The 19516-nt window shown below is 43.8% G+C and overlaps 1 protein-coding gene and 1 long non-coding RNA gene across 6 annotated transcripts in view; one reads left to right on the top strand and one right to left on the bottom strand.

Moving 5' to 3' along the window:
- LOC135918013 (uncharacterized) overlaps positions 1-19516 on the bottom strand; it is a 104132-nt gene that overhangs the window by 43963 nt on the left and 40653 nt on the right. The gene's annotated exons all lie outside the window — the stretch shown is intronic.
- The window catches only part of LOC135918012 (BTB/POZ domain-containing protein 7), a 140530-nt gene that overhangs the window by 84432 nt on the left and 36582 nt on the right, over positions 1-19516 (top strand). For all 4 annotated transcript variants that reach the window (XM_065451678.2, XM_065451676.2, XM_065451679.2 and 1 more), the window contains 3 exons: positions 821-896; positions 8535-8836; positions 16835-17039. In XM_065451678.2, coding sequence (XP_065307750.2) covers positions 821-896; positions 8535-8836; positions 16835-17039 — 583 coding nt within the window. The remainder of the gene's footprint in view (positions 1-820; positions 897-8534; positions 8837-16834; positions 17040-19516) is intronic.

The raw sequence follows: 19516 nt of genomic DNA, 5'->3' as shown, positions 1-19516 counted from the left end.
GTTGAAAACATGGCAACCACGGACCAAGTTGCCGCCATTTGAGTGTTGCTCGTGCCACCTGTGCCCTCACTGGAAATTTGTGGAACACCACTTAAGCTGACAGTAGTCAAAGTCGCCTGCACGATACTTGCACTTCACAATGACCTGCATTGCGATGGGCGCACACAAACTGAAGCTGCGTTCGTTCAGTGCGGAGCGCGCGCTGCTGATAAGCAGTTTAGCAAAAGCTTTGCCGTCGCCTAAGCAACCACCGTGCACCCGCATCATGGCGCGGGTGCACTTCATTAGCGTTTTTCTTTTTTCTTTGTCTTCGTTCCTCGTTTGTTTGCTCCGTGTCTCATCCTCCTCTGCATCGCCCTTGTTGCTCTTCCCTCCCATCGGCCGGTGCACCTCGTGGAGAAGCATGCTCACTGCTGCAGTTGTCTGCAGGATTTTACTGCGAAAGCAGTACTATAACCGGTATGTTGTCTTGCACAGCTGCACTATAAGTGGTATGTATATACATGGGAAAAGATAAATTGGAGTCAGAAAAGGCTGCATTATAGATAGTTCTGCACTTGAACAGTTACATTATTAATGGTTGAAGCTGTAATTTGTAAAATTCTAAAGCCCCTTCGTGTAAAATAATTATACAGTGTCTTTACTTAATTTCATAAAAGATTGAATTTCAATATAGTGAAATATAACAAAGTGTAATGCAGACTTTACCGACTTGGTTCTGTTGAGGTTTAACTGTATTTAAAAACGAAGGCTGTCACAACTGACATAGAGTAGAAAATATCAAAAGAAAGAAAAAAAAGAAGGCTGTGTGAAATTGCAGGCAAGTGAGTTGGAGATCCTGGTGGCTGTACTCAAGTGGGGAGAGCAGCAGTTGCTCAAGAGGATGGAAGAAAGAGGTGAGCCTTTGTCTGGCTACACTTCTTAATAGGGGTGTGCAAATATTTGATGTTTTTAATCAAATGGTTCTCACTATTCAATTCGAGAGTTCACCATTGGAAGTTGTCGAATATGTGTGTTGGAGGGGAAGAGGTGATGTAGGAACGGACTGACGCACGTGCGCATGGAGAACCTTGTGCTGCCACTGCTGCACGAGAACTGCAGTTGTTGAGCAGGCACATAAGTTCATGGCGAAAATCATTTATGCGCAGTAGTTTCTTGTCTCGCTTTAATGCAACTCAGTTTGGGTATGATGGGAGAGGTGACAGGATGAGCGCTAACTTCCAACTGGTTTTATTCTATGACCCTATTCTCCTATTGCACATTATATGGCTGCTCATAGCACACGTGACAAAACAATCTAAACAACAAGCTTAAAAGAAGCACACGACTGCAGTTCACTGAACACATGCCTACTGTCTTAGAAAATCAAGTTCCTTGCCTAATAAAGATAAGAAGGGTGTACACACACACACCTTACCACATTTTGTGATGGCATCAGCCTCAGTAATTTCACGCATTAATTGATTGTGACTGCAACGTCTACATTGGGCAGACCGGAAGATGTATTAGTGATCGCTTGCACGAGCATAGTTACAATGTTAACAACAAAATTTCATCAAGTGGGTTCCTTGCCCTGCATTGCGAGACTTGTGGATGCAAGCCAGTTTTTAAAGATTACATGATCACAGGATGCAGTCCTAATCAACTAATGCGCGGGATTATTGAGGCTGATGCCATCACCAAATGCGGTAAGGCGTGCGTGAGTGCACCGTCCTTATCTTCATTAGGCAATGAACTTGATTTTCTAAGATGGTAGGCACTTGTGCAGTGAACTGCAGTCGTGTGTTTCTTCTAAGCCTGTTGTTTAGATTGTTTTGTCACATGTGCTTTGAGTGGTCGTATAATTTGCAATAGGGTCATGGAATAAAACCAATTGGAAGTTAGTGCTCATACTGTCTCCTGACCCTGTCCCTTCATACTCAAACTGAGTTCCACTAAAGCAAGACAAGAATATGATGCACCAACTCGCCTGTTCAGCAGTACTTGTTAACAGTAGTTGAGCCTACGAATTTTCCCTTCAGATTTAGGCAAATCTCCTTATTATTTGGGCAGTCTCTTTAGAACAACATGTGGTACTGTACAGTAACACGCTTCGCTCCTTCAGTGAGTGCCACAGTTCTACATGCATCTACTGATGTGCTTTTTGTTTGTTGAATTACTGTCATTGTCTTAGAGCACCATATGCAGCCACATTTCCTTTGTTCTCATTTACAAGCTTTTCAAGCGAACTAAAATCCAAATCATAACGGCATTAAATGTATCAAATAACGTAAACAGGCCTCTTGTTGCCCAACAGAGCACAGGGGGGGACCTTGTTCACAAGTGATATGATATTTTATATTCAACTCATTATTAAAATCAAGACGGCAAGTTGGGCCAGTTGGTTGCGACTCATAGTAACATTTGTTACAGTGTAACACAAGACAAGGACAAAAGAAGCTATAAAATGGCGACACGGCGCTGACTCTCAACAAAGTAAAGGGAAGTTAAGTGAGAGAGTGCTAGACTAGAGGTGGATCGGGTAGGCATCATCACCATTGCCACCATCATCTGGATCATCCCGGCATTTTGTGCATTTGTTTTTCTTTCATGTCTGAAGAATCATCACTGGACTTGGGAACTTATAGTGTCTGAGTTGGAGCTGTCACTATCCAGGAGCAGGAACAAAAACACACAGCGCAACCATGTTTTCCATGTCATCCATAGCTGCCCACGACCGGAAACAGGCGACCGTGACAGTAAGCAGAGGCGGGTGAAGGAAATTCGTCACTCGGCCTTCCAGTCAAATATGCTGATTTGAGCGGAGTGATTATTTTGGCTCCGCAGAGTGATCCATAATCAGTGGCTGGTCCTAATCTACCATTAGAACACACAACTCATGCTCTCATTTTTCCATTAGAATAGGATTGCTCCATACAGAGCAGAAAAACTTGATCTGGATCTATCATTGGAATTCAACATAAAATGTACACCATAGCTGGTGACTCCAGTATTATTTATGCCCACCCAGGCTTCTTTAATGTGCATCTTAGCCATATTTCTAAAATTTGCTCTTCCGGCCGTGCCAACGATAACAAATTTATTGTGCATTGCTTCATTACAGGGAAGCACACACAAAAAAAAGAAAGTGAGACAAGAAAGACAAACAGGACAGCGCCTGTCCTGTCCGTCTTTCCTGTCTTATTTTTTTTTTGCACTGTTTCCCCATAATGAAGCTTATCAACAAGCTCAAGTTCAGACCCTTCTAAATTTTTTAATTGTGCACTGCTGTCCACGAAGTAATTGTAACGTATGCAAGGTCGAAGTGCTTCTCACAGCCGTACTCTCCTGGTTGCAGGACTTGGTCTTCACATTCAAAAGCATCCTAGGAACCACGCATTCGACTCTTTCCACTGAACATGGAAACTCTGTCTTTGCACATGCAAGACCTGCTGTTGCAGTTTGGTGCGAATCACTTCTTGCCTACAATCCGTCTCCACCAGGCAACGTCACAGCTCGAGATGTAGACCTCCCTTCCCTCTCCTGCGATTCAGACTGTTTGTCTAAATTTTTAAGCGCTTACCAAAAACGACGATGATAGAGTGCTAAATTTTGAAGCGAACATTGCTAAACTAATAGCTTATCCTCTGCCTGCGGCACTCGTTGGCAACCGCTCGAAGGATTGACACAATGCCATCTGCTAGAGCACGCGGCGCGACCAAACTGTCAGAGTCATTATCGTTTGTTATGGCACCTGAGTGATTTAAATGATTGTAGAGGAACAGTGAAAAAATTTGTTTTAATTTCTTTCAACGCACTTTGCACACAGTTGCTTACAAGCTCAAATTTCTTGCTTCTTTGGCCTCTTAACGTGTGCTGCCGTCCAGCAGTGCAGAGGTGAAACACCACCAATAGGGAGGCGTCGTTGGAGCGCCTGTTCTTCCTACACCGTCCGTTTGGGCATCTCCTGTGCAGCCACAGTGGCACACACCCAGTGGCCACATAAAAGAACATCAGGCAGCTCGAAGAAACTGATGTAAATCATGTGGTATTCCATTTTGAGGGTGGTGGGCTTTAAAGAGGCCTGTAAGCCGACATTACATATTAAGTTGCACACAGGAATTAATCTCTTGCTGCTCACGAACATTCGTGGCACAGCGCGTAAGTGTTGGACTGCTCTGTATGAGGAAATCGTGTGACACCAGTTCAATACCGTCAACCATGCCTTGAAGAAGACAAGTCCACTTGTCAAAATGCTGGCTCCCGCTTTCATCTTGTTCTCGTTTTACTCATTGTCTTGAATTTCCATCTCCCACCTTCCACGTGTTATCCCTCAGTTCAATACCATGCAGCACCAGGGCAGCATAAAGGCGTTTCTAATGAGAAGCGAGAGAACCTCCTCACTGGACTGTTGAGTGTGGTACTGAGGCACGTTCTGCATTGCTTTTACAGGGGTCTCACGCATAATGAGTGCAACAGTCCAGAGGGCATTATTTATTTATTTATTTATTTATTTATTTATTTATTTACGTGTACCTTACAGGCCTTCGAGAAGGCATAGTGTAAGGGGGGGAAATACGGTAACATATTAGTATGGAATCGGGAAAAAAATAAACATCAGCATAATGAAAGGAGTACGCACACAACATGGAAAATTAATACATTAGCAAATACAATATGTAGAGCAATAACAATAAATGGTAAGCAATAACATAATAGCATAATAACATTGTAAACGTTTTTGCATGTTATACAGTAGTAAGCATTGTAAAAGAAAATTGGGACCACTGAAATTCTTTAACTTGTAGAAAAAAATGCAGGAAAGTTACCAATGACATGACGTGTTTAGATGGTTGAAACGGCATATTGATCGGTTAGCAGATTGCGAAATGCACTGTGTTTCGATTGGCAAGCGATGTTATCTGGTAGAGCGTTTCATAAACGGACCCCACGGGTCAAAGCTGGAAAATTAAAAGCGTGTGTGTTGCCATAAATTCGGGTGTAGCTGAACTCATTGTTCAGTCGTTGTGACGTCAAGGATGCTTTTTTCAGGTTTGATAAGGTTAGGCCAACTGTGTGAACAAATCTATGAAATAATAATAGAAGGGCAATATCACGGCGAGTAGTTAGTGTTTGCAACGAAAGATCGATTTTTCTTTGGGTTACACTTGACTGGTTACTACAATTTTTTTAAATGAAACGGCTTGCTCTATTCTGGATGCTGTCCAGGAGTTCTACGAGGTAATTTTGATGAGGAGACCATGTACAAGAGGCATACTCAATTTGTGGCCGTCCAATAGTTACGTAAGCTAGTTTGCGTAGTGGTGAAGGCGCACTTCGTAAGTTGCGGCGCAGAAGTCCTAATGATCTGGAGGCGTTAGCTGAAATAGAGGTGATGTGTTTAGTCCATGAAAGATTGTGCATAAGGAGCACTCCTAAGTTCTTATATTCTGTGGTGGTCAACTATGTTAGAATCCGAATGATAAGAAAAGTGAGAGTTAACAGTTTTTCGAGAAAAGGAAACTACTTTGCACTTCGACACATTTAGTGACATGAGCCACGTAGCACACCAATCACTGATATGTGCAAGATCATTTTGGAGTGCCGCGTGGTCAGAGGGACAGTTAATCGAACGGTATACAATGCAGTCATCAGCAAATAATCGTACAGAAGATAATATATTGTTCGGTAAGTCGTTAATGAAAATAAAAAGAGAAGAGGTCCAAGTACACTGCCTTGAGGTACACCAGAGGTGACGTCAGAGAGGCCAGAGAAAAAGTTGGCAACAACAGTGAACTGTTCGCGATTAGTAAGAAAGTTACGAATCCATGATAGGGTTAGTGAGTCGAGTTTAATTGCTGAGAGCTTTGGTCTCAGGCAACCATGGGCTACACAATCGAATGCTTTCGAGAAGTCCAAAAAGATGCAGTCAATTTGTTTATTACTGTTCATATCAAACTGTAAGTCTGACGTGAATTCTAGTAGTTGGGTTTCGCAAGAAAATCCTTTTTGGAAACCTTGCTGTTTCGGGTAAAAAAAGTTATTACATTCAAGATGAGAATATATGTGGGATGCGATAATGTGTTCCAACATCTTGTAGCAAATGCATGTTAGTGATATAGGACGGTAATTATCACTAGAACTCTTGTTACCTTTCTTATAGACAAGAACTACTTTTGCTATCTTCCAGTCTGTAGGAAACGTACCAGTTGTAACGGATTGGTTAAATAGGTGTAGGAGAATTTTGCTTGATACTAGTATTGTGTTTTTTAGTATTTTAGAATTTATACCATCTATGCCAGAGGATGAAGACATTTTAAGGTTATCTATAAGATCGACTACGCCTTTTAAAGTGATAGTGATGGGAGCCATATACTGGAAATCAAAATCGGGTACTAAAGGTATGTTACAATTATCTTCTCTGGTAAAGACGGATGTGAAAAATGAGTTGAATGCTGTTGGACATTCACTGTCGGGAATAGGTAAGTTGTTTTTATCCTGCAATGAAATATTACTGCACTTATTACTAGGGTTAACTATGTTCCAGAATTTTCTTGGATTGCTTGTAAGGATTCCCGGTAAGTCGATTATGGCATGGCCAAGATTGCTCTTGTTGCAAAGGTCTATTGACCCTTTTCGTGGAGCAGTTTGTTCTAGAGAAATGAGATTGGCGCTTTCAGCGGTGTGCCGCACGTAACCTCAGCGACAGCGCACGAATACGAAACTACTCCCAGTTCCACCTTGCTTCTGTGCGAGCAGCTGTCGAAAATGCAACTGAGTTTTCACAAATGCACTGTGCTCCAATCATGCTTGATTGACTCATGTGGATTGAAGACGTGTGCAGTAGTTGGCTGCAAAAATAGTGACTGGTATATTAAGGAATGGTATGAATCTGTGTAGCCAAGTTCGCGGGCCGCTGATGGAACTGTCCATACATGTTACCGGCACTTCGAGATGTAGGGCTTTCCTGGAGTGTAGAGAAATTCGCTCATCCACCAGTGTTGTATCACTAACCTTCAAAAAAGTGCTTCAGCCCTGGAACGTTGGCAAGAGGGAGTACCGTTCATTAGACAATGACAAAGGGAGTAGCGCCGCTTCCTGTCATAGTAAGTTTCACACACAGTATCGACACACATCTACCCCAACTGGCACGGAAGCTTACGCTCACTCTATCGCCAACGTGTCAATAAGTGAATGGGCGCACACTTGAATATATGTGCACCATATATGCACAATAAATGATGGACAACACCGATCGTACACGAATGGTCGAAGCTGAATGTTTTGTGACGATGCACATGAGTGAGTTACTAGCAATAATACATCTTTGCTACAAGGTATTGCAAGGTAAAAAACAGCTACGTTTCAAGCCTTGCACATAGCAAGGCCAAATCTATCGGAAGTGAGCACACCCGCGAGCGATTAGGCAGAAAATAGTCGGGCACTGACCACACTGAGGAAGTCAGAAATGTGACGAGTGAAGATTTGCCAAATAAAGAACAATGGAATGAAGAATGTTAGGCGTAACGTTAAGAGACAGGAAGTGAGCGGTGTAGATCAAAGAGCAAACAGGTATAGCCGATATTCTAATTGACATTAAGAGAAAGAAATGGAGCTGGGTAGGTCATGTAATGCGTAGGTTATATAACCGGTAGACCATTAGGGTTACAAAATGGGTGCCAAGAGTAGGGAAGCTCAGTTGAGGATGGTAGAAGACTAGGTGGCGTGATGGAATTAAGAAATTCACAGGCGCTAGCCGGAATCGCTTGGCACAGGACAGGGCTAATTGGAGATAGCAGGGAGAGGCCTTCGTCCTGCAGTGGACATAAGATAGGCTGCTGCCTGCTGATGATGAAAGAATGATGAGCAAAACACACTTATCTTGATTTAATTCATAAGCGGAAAGTTTGGATAGCTTGGAATACATATTTGGCCCTGCTTATAGAACAAGCACAATATACGCTGCTCACACCATTTGGATATAGTTTATCAGCTCGGAAAGTGCTTTGGTAGTTTCGCTGAAGCTGTGGCCAAAGCTTCATCTCGTCCACCCAGTCATCGTCTATGATATCTTCCGAAACGGAGGTTTGCTAAGCCGCATTGGCGTCATACACACCCATTGTAAACATGGGAGGCAACGGGGCAGTTAAGGCAAGCAATGGATACGTCACCACATGATCAAACATGGCAGCAGCCACAGGATCGCTGCGAAAAGGGTCAATAGATAGAGAGACACAAAATGGCTGAAGTAGGTTAAGAATTCTGATTGCCTTGAAGACTTTCATACCTTTCTTCATCATTTTTATTTCTTTTTCACCTTTCACCCAGGCTAGCATTCCAGGCATATGTCTAGGCTAACCTTTTTTTTAAAAAAAAACAGCAAATACAGAAAGGAAGACAGGACATCACCCTGTAGACATGCCTAGTGCTGTCCTGTCTCCCACTCTTCCTTGTATATCGTCTTTTTGCTCTGTTTCTTTCAAAGTGCAAGTGTACCAACTTGCCCAGATTTCATTACTTCTTAAGCTGTTGAGCTCCTGTTGAAATCTTTGCAGAGCCCAACATAGTGAGCCAGACAGCACACAGCGTTGCCAGGCGTGGTGCCCGCAGCCGGCGCGACCTACTGAGTGACGGTGAACTGCGAGACTTGCTCTCTGAGCTGCTGTGCCATGTGCGGACAGCGCACGTGCTTCCCCCGGCTGCGGATGCTCTGCTGTCGGCCCAGAGGCGTGGCCTTTTTCCCCGCCCACCACCATGTATGCTGGGAGGGGAGGAGGCCCCGCCCTCCAGAGGAGCTGCTTCCTGGTTGGCAGGCCCTCGGCCTCGCCTCTTTGCTCCTTATGTGGAAGAGGCTAAGGTGAGTTTGTCAATCCTGCATCACACTTCTCTCTTAAATGCTAGAAATTTCACTCATATCTATTCAGTGGTTGCCATATGAGCAGACTTGTATGTGACAAATTACATGTAATTATTTAGTTATGATCAATTACATCCTTCGGTAGATTACTTTTGTTGTGATGGTAATTATATGGACACTACAGGCAAATTTTTGTTGTCACGGTTATGGATTATATAAAGTCCAAGTGCTATAAGATCCTATTGCACCTCCCTGCATTGTATGCTGTGGATGTGAGGGGAAAGCATGCTAGGGTGATCCTGAGGGGATGAGTCCACTGTTTGAGGTCACGTGATCAAGCATTCTTAGGAGTAGGGACGAACACACACTAGCGGCTGCAGGTGAGTCTGGCTCACCTGCAGGCTGGCAGGTGAGCCAGCCTGCAAGGCTGGCTGGCTCACCTAAGGCTGGCTGAGCCGAGTTGGCTAGTGGGTTTGTTTGCGCTGTGTTCTCGCATGCCTCTGGTGTTGGAGGTCATGTAATCTCAACTTTTCGAGACTCTGTGAAGCGAGATCCAGGACAAAGCGTTTGCTTCCCACTGCCTGTGCTCTTCATCACACCTGTGTTGTGACAGCGAGCGTTTGTTTCATGGTCAATGAGTGAGATCTGTTCATTTTCGCCTGTACCCATGTGACATCAAGCTTGTTAATTTAATTTGTAAGCGAGTGTTTCCTGTAATTAATAAACCCTATAAAACTACTAGCCTTACTTCGTGTAGTCACCTAATACTTTGCTCTCACTATCAAAGCTTTGCCTTTATTTCTTTTTATTTTATTTATTTATTTATAAAATAAATAGATATACAATATAAATTATTACTATTATATTAATATTCAAATAAATTAAGTATACAAAATAAATTTCAGGGTATACTGCTGACTTTCTTCTGTAACCAATTATATGTAACCAGTTACCTTAGGGACAAGACATGCTGCAATGATAAACACAGCTTTGAGCACTTGAATTTAGCAGGACCTACAGTAGGATGCTTGTTGTCATGCATTGCATCAGCCTCGCGGATGTGCATATTCAGACCGGCAAACCCTGGCATTGGTGTTTGTTTCCTCATGTTCTTCCAGCACCAGATATTGGATCGGCGGTTTGAGCCAACACTGCTTTGGCTCGTGAGTAATAACCATTCCAGGCGTCGATGCCAGGAAATCACTTATGGACAGTTTTTCCAGCTTTTCGTTGCCCTACAAGGATCACCTACTCCGAGCTTCAGCAACAGCTGCGCTTTAAAGATAACGCAGATTCAAGACTTACGGCATTGAGTAACCAGAATCTTGTGCACAGGGGAAGAGACTGGTTTGGAATATGTGGTAAGAAAGCAACCTGCGCCTCTCAGGTCGTTATATATTATATATTATTATATATACATTATACATTATACATTATACATTACATATACATTATACATTATACATTATATATGTTCCCTTCCTGTTCATCCTTCGCTCAGGCTGACAGGTAAAGGGCGGCGTGAGGGCGTTTTGTGGGACCCATCAAAAGTTGGTGCCCACACGGCGTTAACGTCTGGATAGGTGCTGATGGATGGGTGATGGTTTGACTTGTGTTAAATGTCTAATTAACTGTGACTCCCAAATCGTCGTCATTGTTTCCCTCCTTTTCATCCTATGCTTAGGCTGCCAGGTAAAGGGCGGGGTGAGGGCCTTTCGTGGGACCCTTCAGCAGTCAGTGTCCATGCTGCGTTGATTTCTGGATAGGTGCTGATAGATGGGTGGTGGTTTGACACATGGAAAATGTCCAATTAATGCCTTTGTGGGGTTGAGACGTAACAAACATCTCCGCCACCAAAAAATTCGACCTGAGGGTGACCAGATTTCAGGTTGCTCGAAGCGTCGATGTTCGGTCGCGGCCTCGAGGATCGTTCTAGTTGTGATGGCTGATGCCACATGGCAGCTCGAGGGCCCAGTTCTCGCTTTGTTGTGTCCACCTCCCTGGTAATACACAGGCACACACACTCGTTGGCGTGCCCGAGCGACATGCCTGCCGGGCGCTATGATCCCCGTATAGCTTTACATTGTTTTACCCCTCTTTCTGTGTTTCTCCTTTCTAGTCATGGTCAGCTCTCGACAAGACAGAAATAGGTTGCCTAACTCAACAACCTCACTAGTGATACGTACAAATCACGTTCCTTAAAAAAAAAAAAAAAAAAAAAAACCTCTGAGCTTGTGTCCCCGGCCCAGCCCATCTGCATTCTTATTCCAGCCAAATGTGACTATCTCATCCGTCTCCTGTTTCTTTCCAACATTTGCTTCATCCGTGCAAGAGGGCCATGGTTGCTCTCGACGATGAATTTAGCACCTTGAATATCGTATCCTAGCTTTTGAATTGCCAATTCTATGCACAAGTACTCTTTCTCCGAGGTGCTAAAAGCCTCTTCTTGTGATTTCAGTTTTCAATTGAGGTACCGCACAGGGTGTGCTTCACCGCTTTTGTTGATTTGGGTAAGGACGACATCTGGACCACAGTTGTGTGTCACACCAGAGACTGCATTCTCTGCAGAAGTCTGGTGAAACAAGTACAGGCCGTGAAGACAAAGCTTCCTTCTCGAGCAATCCCCATTTTCCGAATAAGCTGCACTAACCTACAACTTTCGTGTGACTCGCGCACTAACACTGTCTTTCTCCTGTCTATGAGGAACCCACACTAATGCAAAAACAAAAAAATATGTTGCATAAATTATGTGTTTGAAATTACACGAAGATTTGAGCTTATTTTCTAATTTCTATCCTGCACACACTAAGCGATTCTAAAGCTCTGCTGTCTGATGCACACACATGCAAGCCACGCACCAATGCTTTGCTTCTTTGTGTCTGAGCATGACACGCCTCAAAGGGACTTTAGCTAACATTTTCTAAATTCTGTGGTTAAACAACGCCCTTGTGGTGTTGCGACGTAACAATAACAAGGGAAGATGACCCGCGAAGGTATTGAAAAGCAGTTTATTAGTGAACATAAGCAACATGTGAAAGGCTGCAGAGGATGCACGAAGGTTTGGAGGAATGCGGCGTAAAAATAATTGCTTACATTTGAGTAATTGCTCAATTACTTTCATGAACCAGTAATTGGTCACCATGTTAATTACATCTTTAATGAAGTACAGTTAAACCTCGATATAGCGAAGTCAGTAAAATCGACAATTTGCTTCCTTATATCGAAATTTTGTTCTATTGAAATACAAACTTTTATGCAAACAAGTACAATCGCCGATCGATCTTTGTTACACTGAAAGCGGCCACAGAATCTTCCGAATTATTGGGCAATCAAAAAAAGCAAATTTTAATGAGAAAACAATTCGTTTTGATAAATTTGGGAGTCGGCGACGAATGATATCTTCTCGGCAGTACCAATTAAGTGAAGCCAGCCACGCTTTCGCGTGCACTCCGCCCCTGCAGCTGATAGCCTTGCCCACACTGGGATGATACTATTAGGAAAAGTGCTGGCAGCGGGGAGCGAATGCTTCGTCTGCCTCTCGCTCCAACATGTCATCGAAACTCAAGATTACGCAACCTTAATAATAGGCAGTTTTAGTTTAGCTTACGCAACTTATAGCGTACGCTAAGCAGCGCACATTTTCTACAATTTTAGTTGGCCGGCGATATCTTCGGATCTCAGAGGCCATATGCCGTCTGCAGTTATTTCCCGACTAGCGATAGGTGGCGCTAACATCTCGAATGTTTCTTTCGTTACGCTTCGACTTGTTCAAAACGAGAAGCAATCTTCGAAAACACCACGAGGTTATCCATAATACTCTGTCATCGAAGCGGCCTGAGACTAAGGGGAAGCCGTTTACACAATCATTTGCTACGAATGAAGCGCATTTTACAAAAGCAACGCCAAATTCAATTAGAAGCAGGCAGCCGGGACCGCCACCCTGTTTCATGCAAACTCCGCAAACCACAAAAAAATGCTAACGCTAACTCATTTGCGTTGCGTACGCCCGCTATACCCACTATACCCGCTATTACGTTTAGCGTTCAGCGCATGCGCAGTGACGACCCGCTATTTGTTAGCGTAAGCAATGGTATAGCGTGCGCTATACTCATACTTTCTAATAAATGTGCGGTAAGACAGCTTACATGGTGCCACGCTGTCTCAGCACGCCCATTTTTCGCACATGCGGCAGATTACCTCTAAAGCAGGGTGCGCGCCTGTGTATGTGCTCAGCCGTGCTTCCAGCCATGTGTAGCCGCGGCTGAGACATGCGCCAGCTTATCCTCCGCCCCTTCACATGTGCTTGATCGCACTGCCGCGTCGTCACTCCCCTCCTCCCTCTTTCCTTCTGCTCGCACAGGGAGGCGGCATTCATGCGTAAAGCCACCATTGTTCTTTCTCACCCCCGCACACTTTCTCTTGCACCTAAAGCACGAAGTGTACAAGTCACGATCGGATCTTATCGTATTTTGAATTTATACGGAACATAACGCGGCTTCATCCCGGGGGTCGCTCTTGTCGTGGGGCGCGCAATTTGAGAGCAGGTGCGTTTGAAAACAGTCGCTTGTAATTCACTCATTTGACCATCTGCATCCGCAGAAATTTCCATTTATTGTCTCGGCATTCCTTTGTGGCATCAATTAAATTTCGCTATATTGAAATCACATACAAATGCACTTCGTTATATTGAGGTTCTAAATCATCATCATCAGCCTGGTTACGCCCACTGCAGGGCAAAGGCCTCTCCCATACTTCTCCAACTATCCCGGTCATATGCTAAATGTGGCCATGTTGTCCCTGCAAACTTCTTAATCTCATCAGTCCACCTAACTACCTGCTGCCCCCTGTTACGCTTACCTTCTCTTGGAATCCAGCCTGTAACCCTTAATGACCATCGGTTACCTTCCCTCCTCATTACATGTCCTGCCCATACCCATTTCTTTTTCTTGATTTCAACTAAGATATCATTAACTCGCGTTTGTTCTCTCGCGCAATCTGCTCTCTCCTTATCCCCTTAACGTTACATCCATCATTCTTCTTTCTATAGCTCGTTGCGTCGTCCTCAATTTAAGTAGAACCCTTTTCATAAGCCTCCAGGTTTCTGCCCTGTACGTGAGTACTGGTAAGACACAGCTGTTATACACTTTTCTCTTGAGGGATAATGGCAACCTGCTGTTCATAATCTGAGAATGCCTGCCAAACGCACCCCAGCCCATTCTTATTCTTCTGATTATTTCAGTCTCATGATCCGGATCCGTGGTCACTACCTGCCCTAAGTAGATGTATTCGCCTACCACTTCCAGTGCCTCGCTACCTATCGTAAACTGCTGTTCTCTTCCGAGACTGTTAAACATTACTTTAGTTTTCTGCAGATTAATTTTTAGACCCACCCTTCTCCTTTGCCTCTCCAGGTCAGTGAGCATGCATTGTGATTGGTCCCCTGAGTTACTAAGCAAGGCAATATCATCAGCGAATTGCAAGTTACTAAGGTATTCTCCATTAACTCTTATCCCCAATTCCTCCCAATCCAGGTCTCTGAATACCTTCTGTAAACACGCTGTGAATAGCATTGGAGTGATCGTATCTCTCTGCCTGACGCCTTTCTTTATTAGGATTTTGTGGCTTTCTTTATGGAGGACTATGGTGGCTGTAGAGCCGCTATAAATATCTTTCAGTATTTTTACATACAGCTCGTCTACACCCTGATTCCGTAATGCCTCCATGACTGCTGAGGTTTCGACTGAATCAAACGCTTTCTCGTAATCAATGAAAGCTATATATAAGGGTTGGTTATATTCCGCACATTTCTCTATCACCTGATTGATAGTGTGAATATGGTCTATAGTTAAGTAGCCTTTACGGAATCCTGCCTGGTCCTTTGGTTTACGGAAGTTTAAGGTGTTCCGGATTCTGTTTGCAAGTACCTTAGTAAATACTTTGTAGGCAATGGACAGTAAGCTGATCGGTCTATAATTTTTCAAGTCTTTGGCGACCCCTTTCTTATGGGTTAGGATTATGTTGGCATTCTTCCAAGATTCCAGAAGGCTGGAGGTCATGAGTCATTGCGTATACAGGATGGCCAGTTTTCCTAGAACAATCTGCCCACCATCTTTTAACAAATCTGCTGTTACCTGATCCTCCCCAGCTACCTCCCCCTTTGCATGGCTCCCAAGGCTTTCTTTACTTCTTCCGGCGTTACTTGTGGGATTTCAAATTCCTCTAGACTGTTCTCTCTTCCATTATCATTATTGGGCCCACTGGTACTGTATAAATCTGTATAGAACTCCTCAGCCACTTGAACTATTTCATCCATATTATTAATGATATTGCCGGCTTTGTCTCTTAACGCATACATCTGATTTTTGCCTATTCCTAGTTTCTTCTTCACTGCTTTTAGGCTTCCTTTGTTCCTGAGAGCATGCTCAATTCTATCCATATTATACTTCTGTCTTATGCTATAGCTGTCTTATGCTTGTTGATTAACTTGGAAAGTTCCGCCAGTTCTTTACTAGCCGTAGGGTTAGAGGCTTTCATACATTGGCATTTCTTAATCAGATCTTTTGTCTCTTGTGATAGCTTACTGGTATCCTGTCTAACGAAGTTACCACCGACTTTTATTGCACACTCCTTAATGATGCCCATAATATTGTCGTTCATTGCTTCAACACTAAGGTCCTCTTCCTGTGTTAAAGCCGAATACCTGTTCTGTAGCTTGATCAGGAATTCCTCTAGCTTCCCTCTTACCGCTAACTCATTGATCGGCTTCTTATGTACCAGTTTCTTCCGTTCCCTCCTCAAGTCTAGGCTGACTCGAGTTCTTACCATCCTATGGTCACTGCAGCGCACCTTGCTGAGTACGTCCACATCTTGTATGATACCAGGGTTAGCGCAGAGTATGAAGTCTATTTTATATCTATTTAGCCATTCGGGCTCCTCCACGTTCACTTTCAGCTATCCCGCTTGCGGAAGAAGGTATTCATTATCCGCATATTATTCTGTTCTGCAAACTCTACTTATAACTCTCCCCTGCTATTCCTGGAGCCTATGCCATATTCCCCCACTGACTCGTCTCCAGCCTGCTTCTTGCCTACCCTGGCATTGAAGTCGCCCATCAGGATGGTGTATTTTGTTTTGACTTTACCCATCGCCGATTCTGCGTCTTCATCGAAGCTTTCGACTTCCTGGTCACCATGACTAGATGTAGGGGCGCAGGCCTGTACGACCTTCAATTTGTACCTCTCATTAATGCTAGAATTCCTGTATGTTACCAGCTATATCCTTAATAATCATGTATCCGACTCCTAGTTCTCGTCTCTTCGCTAAGGCCCAGTAACGTAGGACATGCCCGCTTTTTATCACTGTATATGCTTCTTTTGTCCTCCTAACCTCACTGAGCCCTATTATAGCCCATTTACTGCCCGCTAATTCCTCCAATAGCACTGCTAGACTCTCCTCACTAGATAACATTCTATTGTTAAACATTGCCAGGTTCAGATTCCATTGCCAGGTTCAGGTTCTGAATACATGGTGTTTATGGACAAGAGGTTATGAAAAGTTAAACACTTTGTTTTATCACGAATTTCGTGATATTGAGGTTTCACTGTAATTGAAGTTGTAGTCATAGACTTGTTTTTCTGTATGTGTACATGTGTGCATACGAGAGCAGTTCTGCATTTGACATTTACTGGAAATGGGAGTTCCCCTGACCCAAGTTTCCTCTTCTGTTGTGGAACAGCTTTTGGCTGCAGCTTGGCCGGCATGTTTCCTAGTCTTAAACTACCACTGTGGTTGGATAGGCTGATGTGACAGTGTGCAAAGGCCTTGTACATGTCGCGATGCATGCAGAGAATCTAACTTTTGGAAAGTCAATTCAGCTAATAGTGGCGTTTCCTGTGTTGAGAGTCATTTCTTTGGTTTGTGCCCTTCTTTGTGTCAATTTGCTGCGCACATCTAGGATGTGTGTACAAGCCCAGTTCACCACAATGTATATTATGGCAGGCCTGGCTGGAAGATCAGCTCTCCCAGGAGCAAGCATTGGGACCTGTGTCACCGAGCCCGTGGCCCCCACACCTGTCGCACATTCCAGACACACTCTACATGGTGGACAAGGGGGCTGCGGGGGGTTTCCGAGAGGCTTGTCCCTGTGTCCCTCATGGAGTTGCCCCTGTACCAGCTGTGCGGCTGCCCGATCCTTCACTGCCAGGTGACTGATCGAAATTTTACCTTGCCCCGTGGACAGTCCTCTGGTGGTGGTGGCTGCTGGGAATCATTCGAGCTCTCAAAATGTCAACATGCCAGGCCACAAGATATTTATGCATTGTCCTCATCTACTTTGAGAATCTGGATGGAGGTTGCCCTAATGTTTATTCAATACAGTCAATCTAAGGTATAGCCAACCTGAAGAGGATTGCAAGATAGTTCAGTGTATCGATAATAGCAAATACAGTAGAACCTTGTTCTTACATTTTGAAAAAGAAATACAAGAAAAAGCATACTAACTGAAAAAACATACTAACCGGGAAACGTATGATCCAGTCACTAAAGAAAATTTGAAAGACTCAACTGCAGCTGACATCTACATAATGCGAAATAAAGTATTTAATAATAATAATAATACATAATGCGAAGCGTTGTGGGAATTGTTGTGGCCCACGATGCACATTGTCATTCTTGCGGCTTCAGCAAGCTTACATTTGTGCTCCTCAAATTTGGCCTAGGTCAGCAGCTTCTTCAAGCGAGGAATTTTGGCGGGAAGTTTTGACATGCCCACTCGGTGTGAATCATATTGGTGCGAGACGCCATCAAGCTGGCTGGGCCGAAGTGACCCAAAACATGCATGGTTGTTTTCCAGTTGTGTTGTGTTTTAAAATGGCAACGGGAAACCAAAACAAAAGCGTGGAGGTCAGCAACGCCGGAATATGATGTCTACAGTGCCACAAGAGCGAAACATGATGCTCAGTTTGCAGCGCATTTGGATCTTGCATATTAAAGTGTGCAGTACACTTCCAATGGCACTATGCTTCATGTCCTGTGAAACAGATAGGTGAAGGTGCTTATCTCAATAGGATTGGTGGCAATAGCTAAACGTGCGGTGTGTGACAACCTGAAAGGCGTTTTGCTTGTGCCGGAAGAGAAAACTGAGTCCGCGGCGGCATTTTCACACGAGACAGGAGGGCAAGTATTGCAGAAAAGCTGCTGCAGCGGCTGGCTACTGTTCTCAATCGTGTGCACCTCGCACCTTTTCTTTTTCACATGGGATCTAGCAGCTGGAAAATGTATAATTGAATCACAGTTTGGTGACTTACTTGAACATTGGTGCCGAAAGATTGGGTTTTCCGGAAACATATGAATTGGAAAAAAGAAGTGTAACTGAACTGTATTGGGTCCATTATGCAAAAAAAGTGAGGCGTGCAGACAGGACACAAGAGTAGAGAAGTGGACAACACGAACGCCTACTATCAACTGAAGGGAGCACTGAGGCGAAAGAAAGAAAGAAGACACAAAACTCATCTGCGCATGCTCAGGAATGGTAACACCACGTGTCAATCGGGTACACGTGCCGGTCTACGTGAGAGATAACTGTTAAGGCACTTAATCTCTTCCTTATGTAAAGTAATCGAAGGCTGACTCATGCACACACTTCCACCATTATAGATATGCCATGCCTCTACCATAAGACGCGTATCTTCATTCTTATGCCTGTACATTATCGCGCATTTATCTAACTCTGGTGTGCAGTTACAATCTCGGCAATGTAGCGAAAGATTAGAAGGCGATCCACCGGTTTACGACCTTTTATGTTCCATTAGCCTCTGATTTATACACCGTCCCGTTTGCCCTACGTAGAACTGGCCACAGCTAAGGGGAATTTTATAAACCACACCCATATGACAGTCAGTAAAACTGTTGTTCTTATTGTGCTTTGCTGGACAAATATCTGTTCGTTTTTTGCCTTTTACCTGCTCCTCTTTATTCTGTACGGCAGCGCATATCTTACCTAGCTTATTGGGAGCAGTGAAAGCAACATTAACATCATATCTACTAGCAACTTTTTTAAGCCATTGCGAAACTGAATGAATATACGGAATAGCCACTACTCTTTTTTTTGCTATTACTGTTTTCTGTAATCACGTCCGTCCCTCTCGAAACCGACTTCTTTAGGCGCTCAGCCACAGTGGCCACCGCTGCACTAGGATAACCTGCTTCTAATAAGCGCCGGACCTGCGCGTTAAAACTGGCGCTCATTTTGTGCATGCAGAATCTGGTGAGGGAAGACTTAAGGCATGACATGGCACTTCCGTTTTTTACTACTTTGGAATGCTTGGATTGAAAGTTTAGCAACGGCTTCGAAGATCTTGGGGAGTACTGCCAACAAACATGATTTTGTTCGAAGATCAAGGAAATGTCAAGAAACTGAATTATGCGTCGCTGAGGAAATTCCTTGGTAAAGTTTAATCCTCTCCCGTAAAGTTTAAATTGCTCACTTACTGAGCAATTCTGGGTCATTTTTTGCATTCGCAATTGCAAACTTTGTTGCCGGGAAATCGTAGTTAACAGGATCATATCGAGTTTCTACTCAATAAGATATGCCTTCTGAAGCTTATCTAAAATTGTTCCTTTCGAAGTTTCCTGAGATAATGCAAAGCAGAAATGTCAAGATTTATTTTTTACAAGGCAGTG

The sequence above is a fragment of the Dermacentor albipictus genome, chromosome 7, assembly GCF_038994185.2.
Source record: "Dermacentor albipictus isolate Rhodes 1998 colony chromosome 7, USDA_Dalb.pri_finalv2, whole genome shotgun sequence".
In the NCBI taxonomy this organism is placed as follows: domain Eukaryota; kingdom Metazoa; phylum Arthropoda; class Arachnida; order Ixodida; family Ixodidae; genus Dermacentor; species Dermacentor albipictus.
This window is presented reverse-complemented; position numbering and strand designations above follow the sequence as displayed.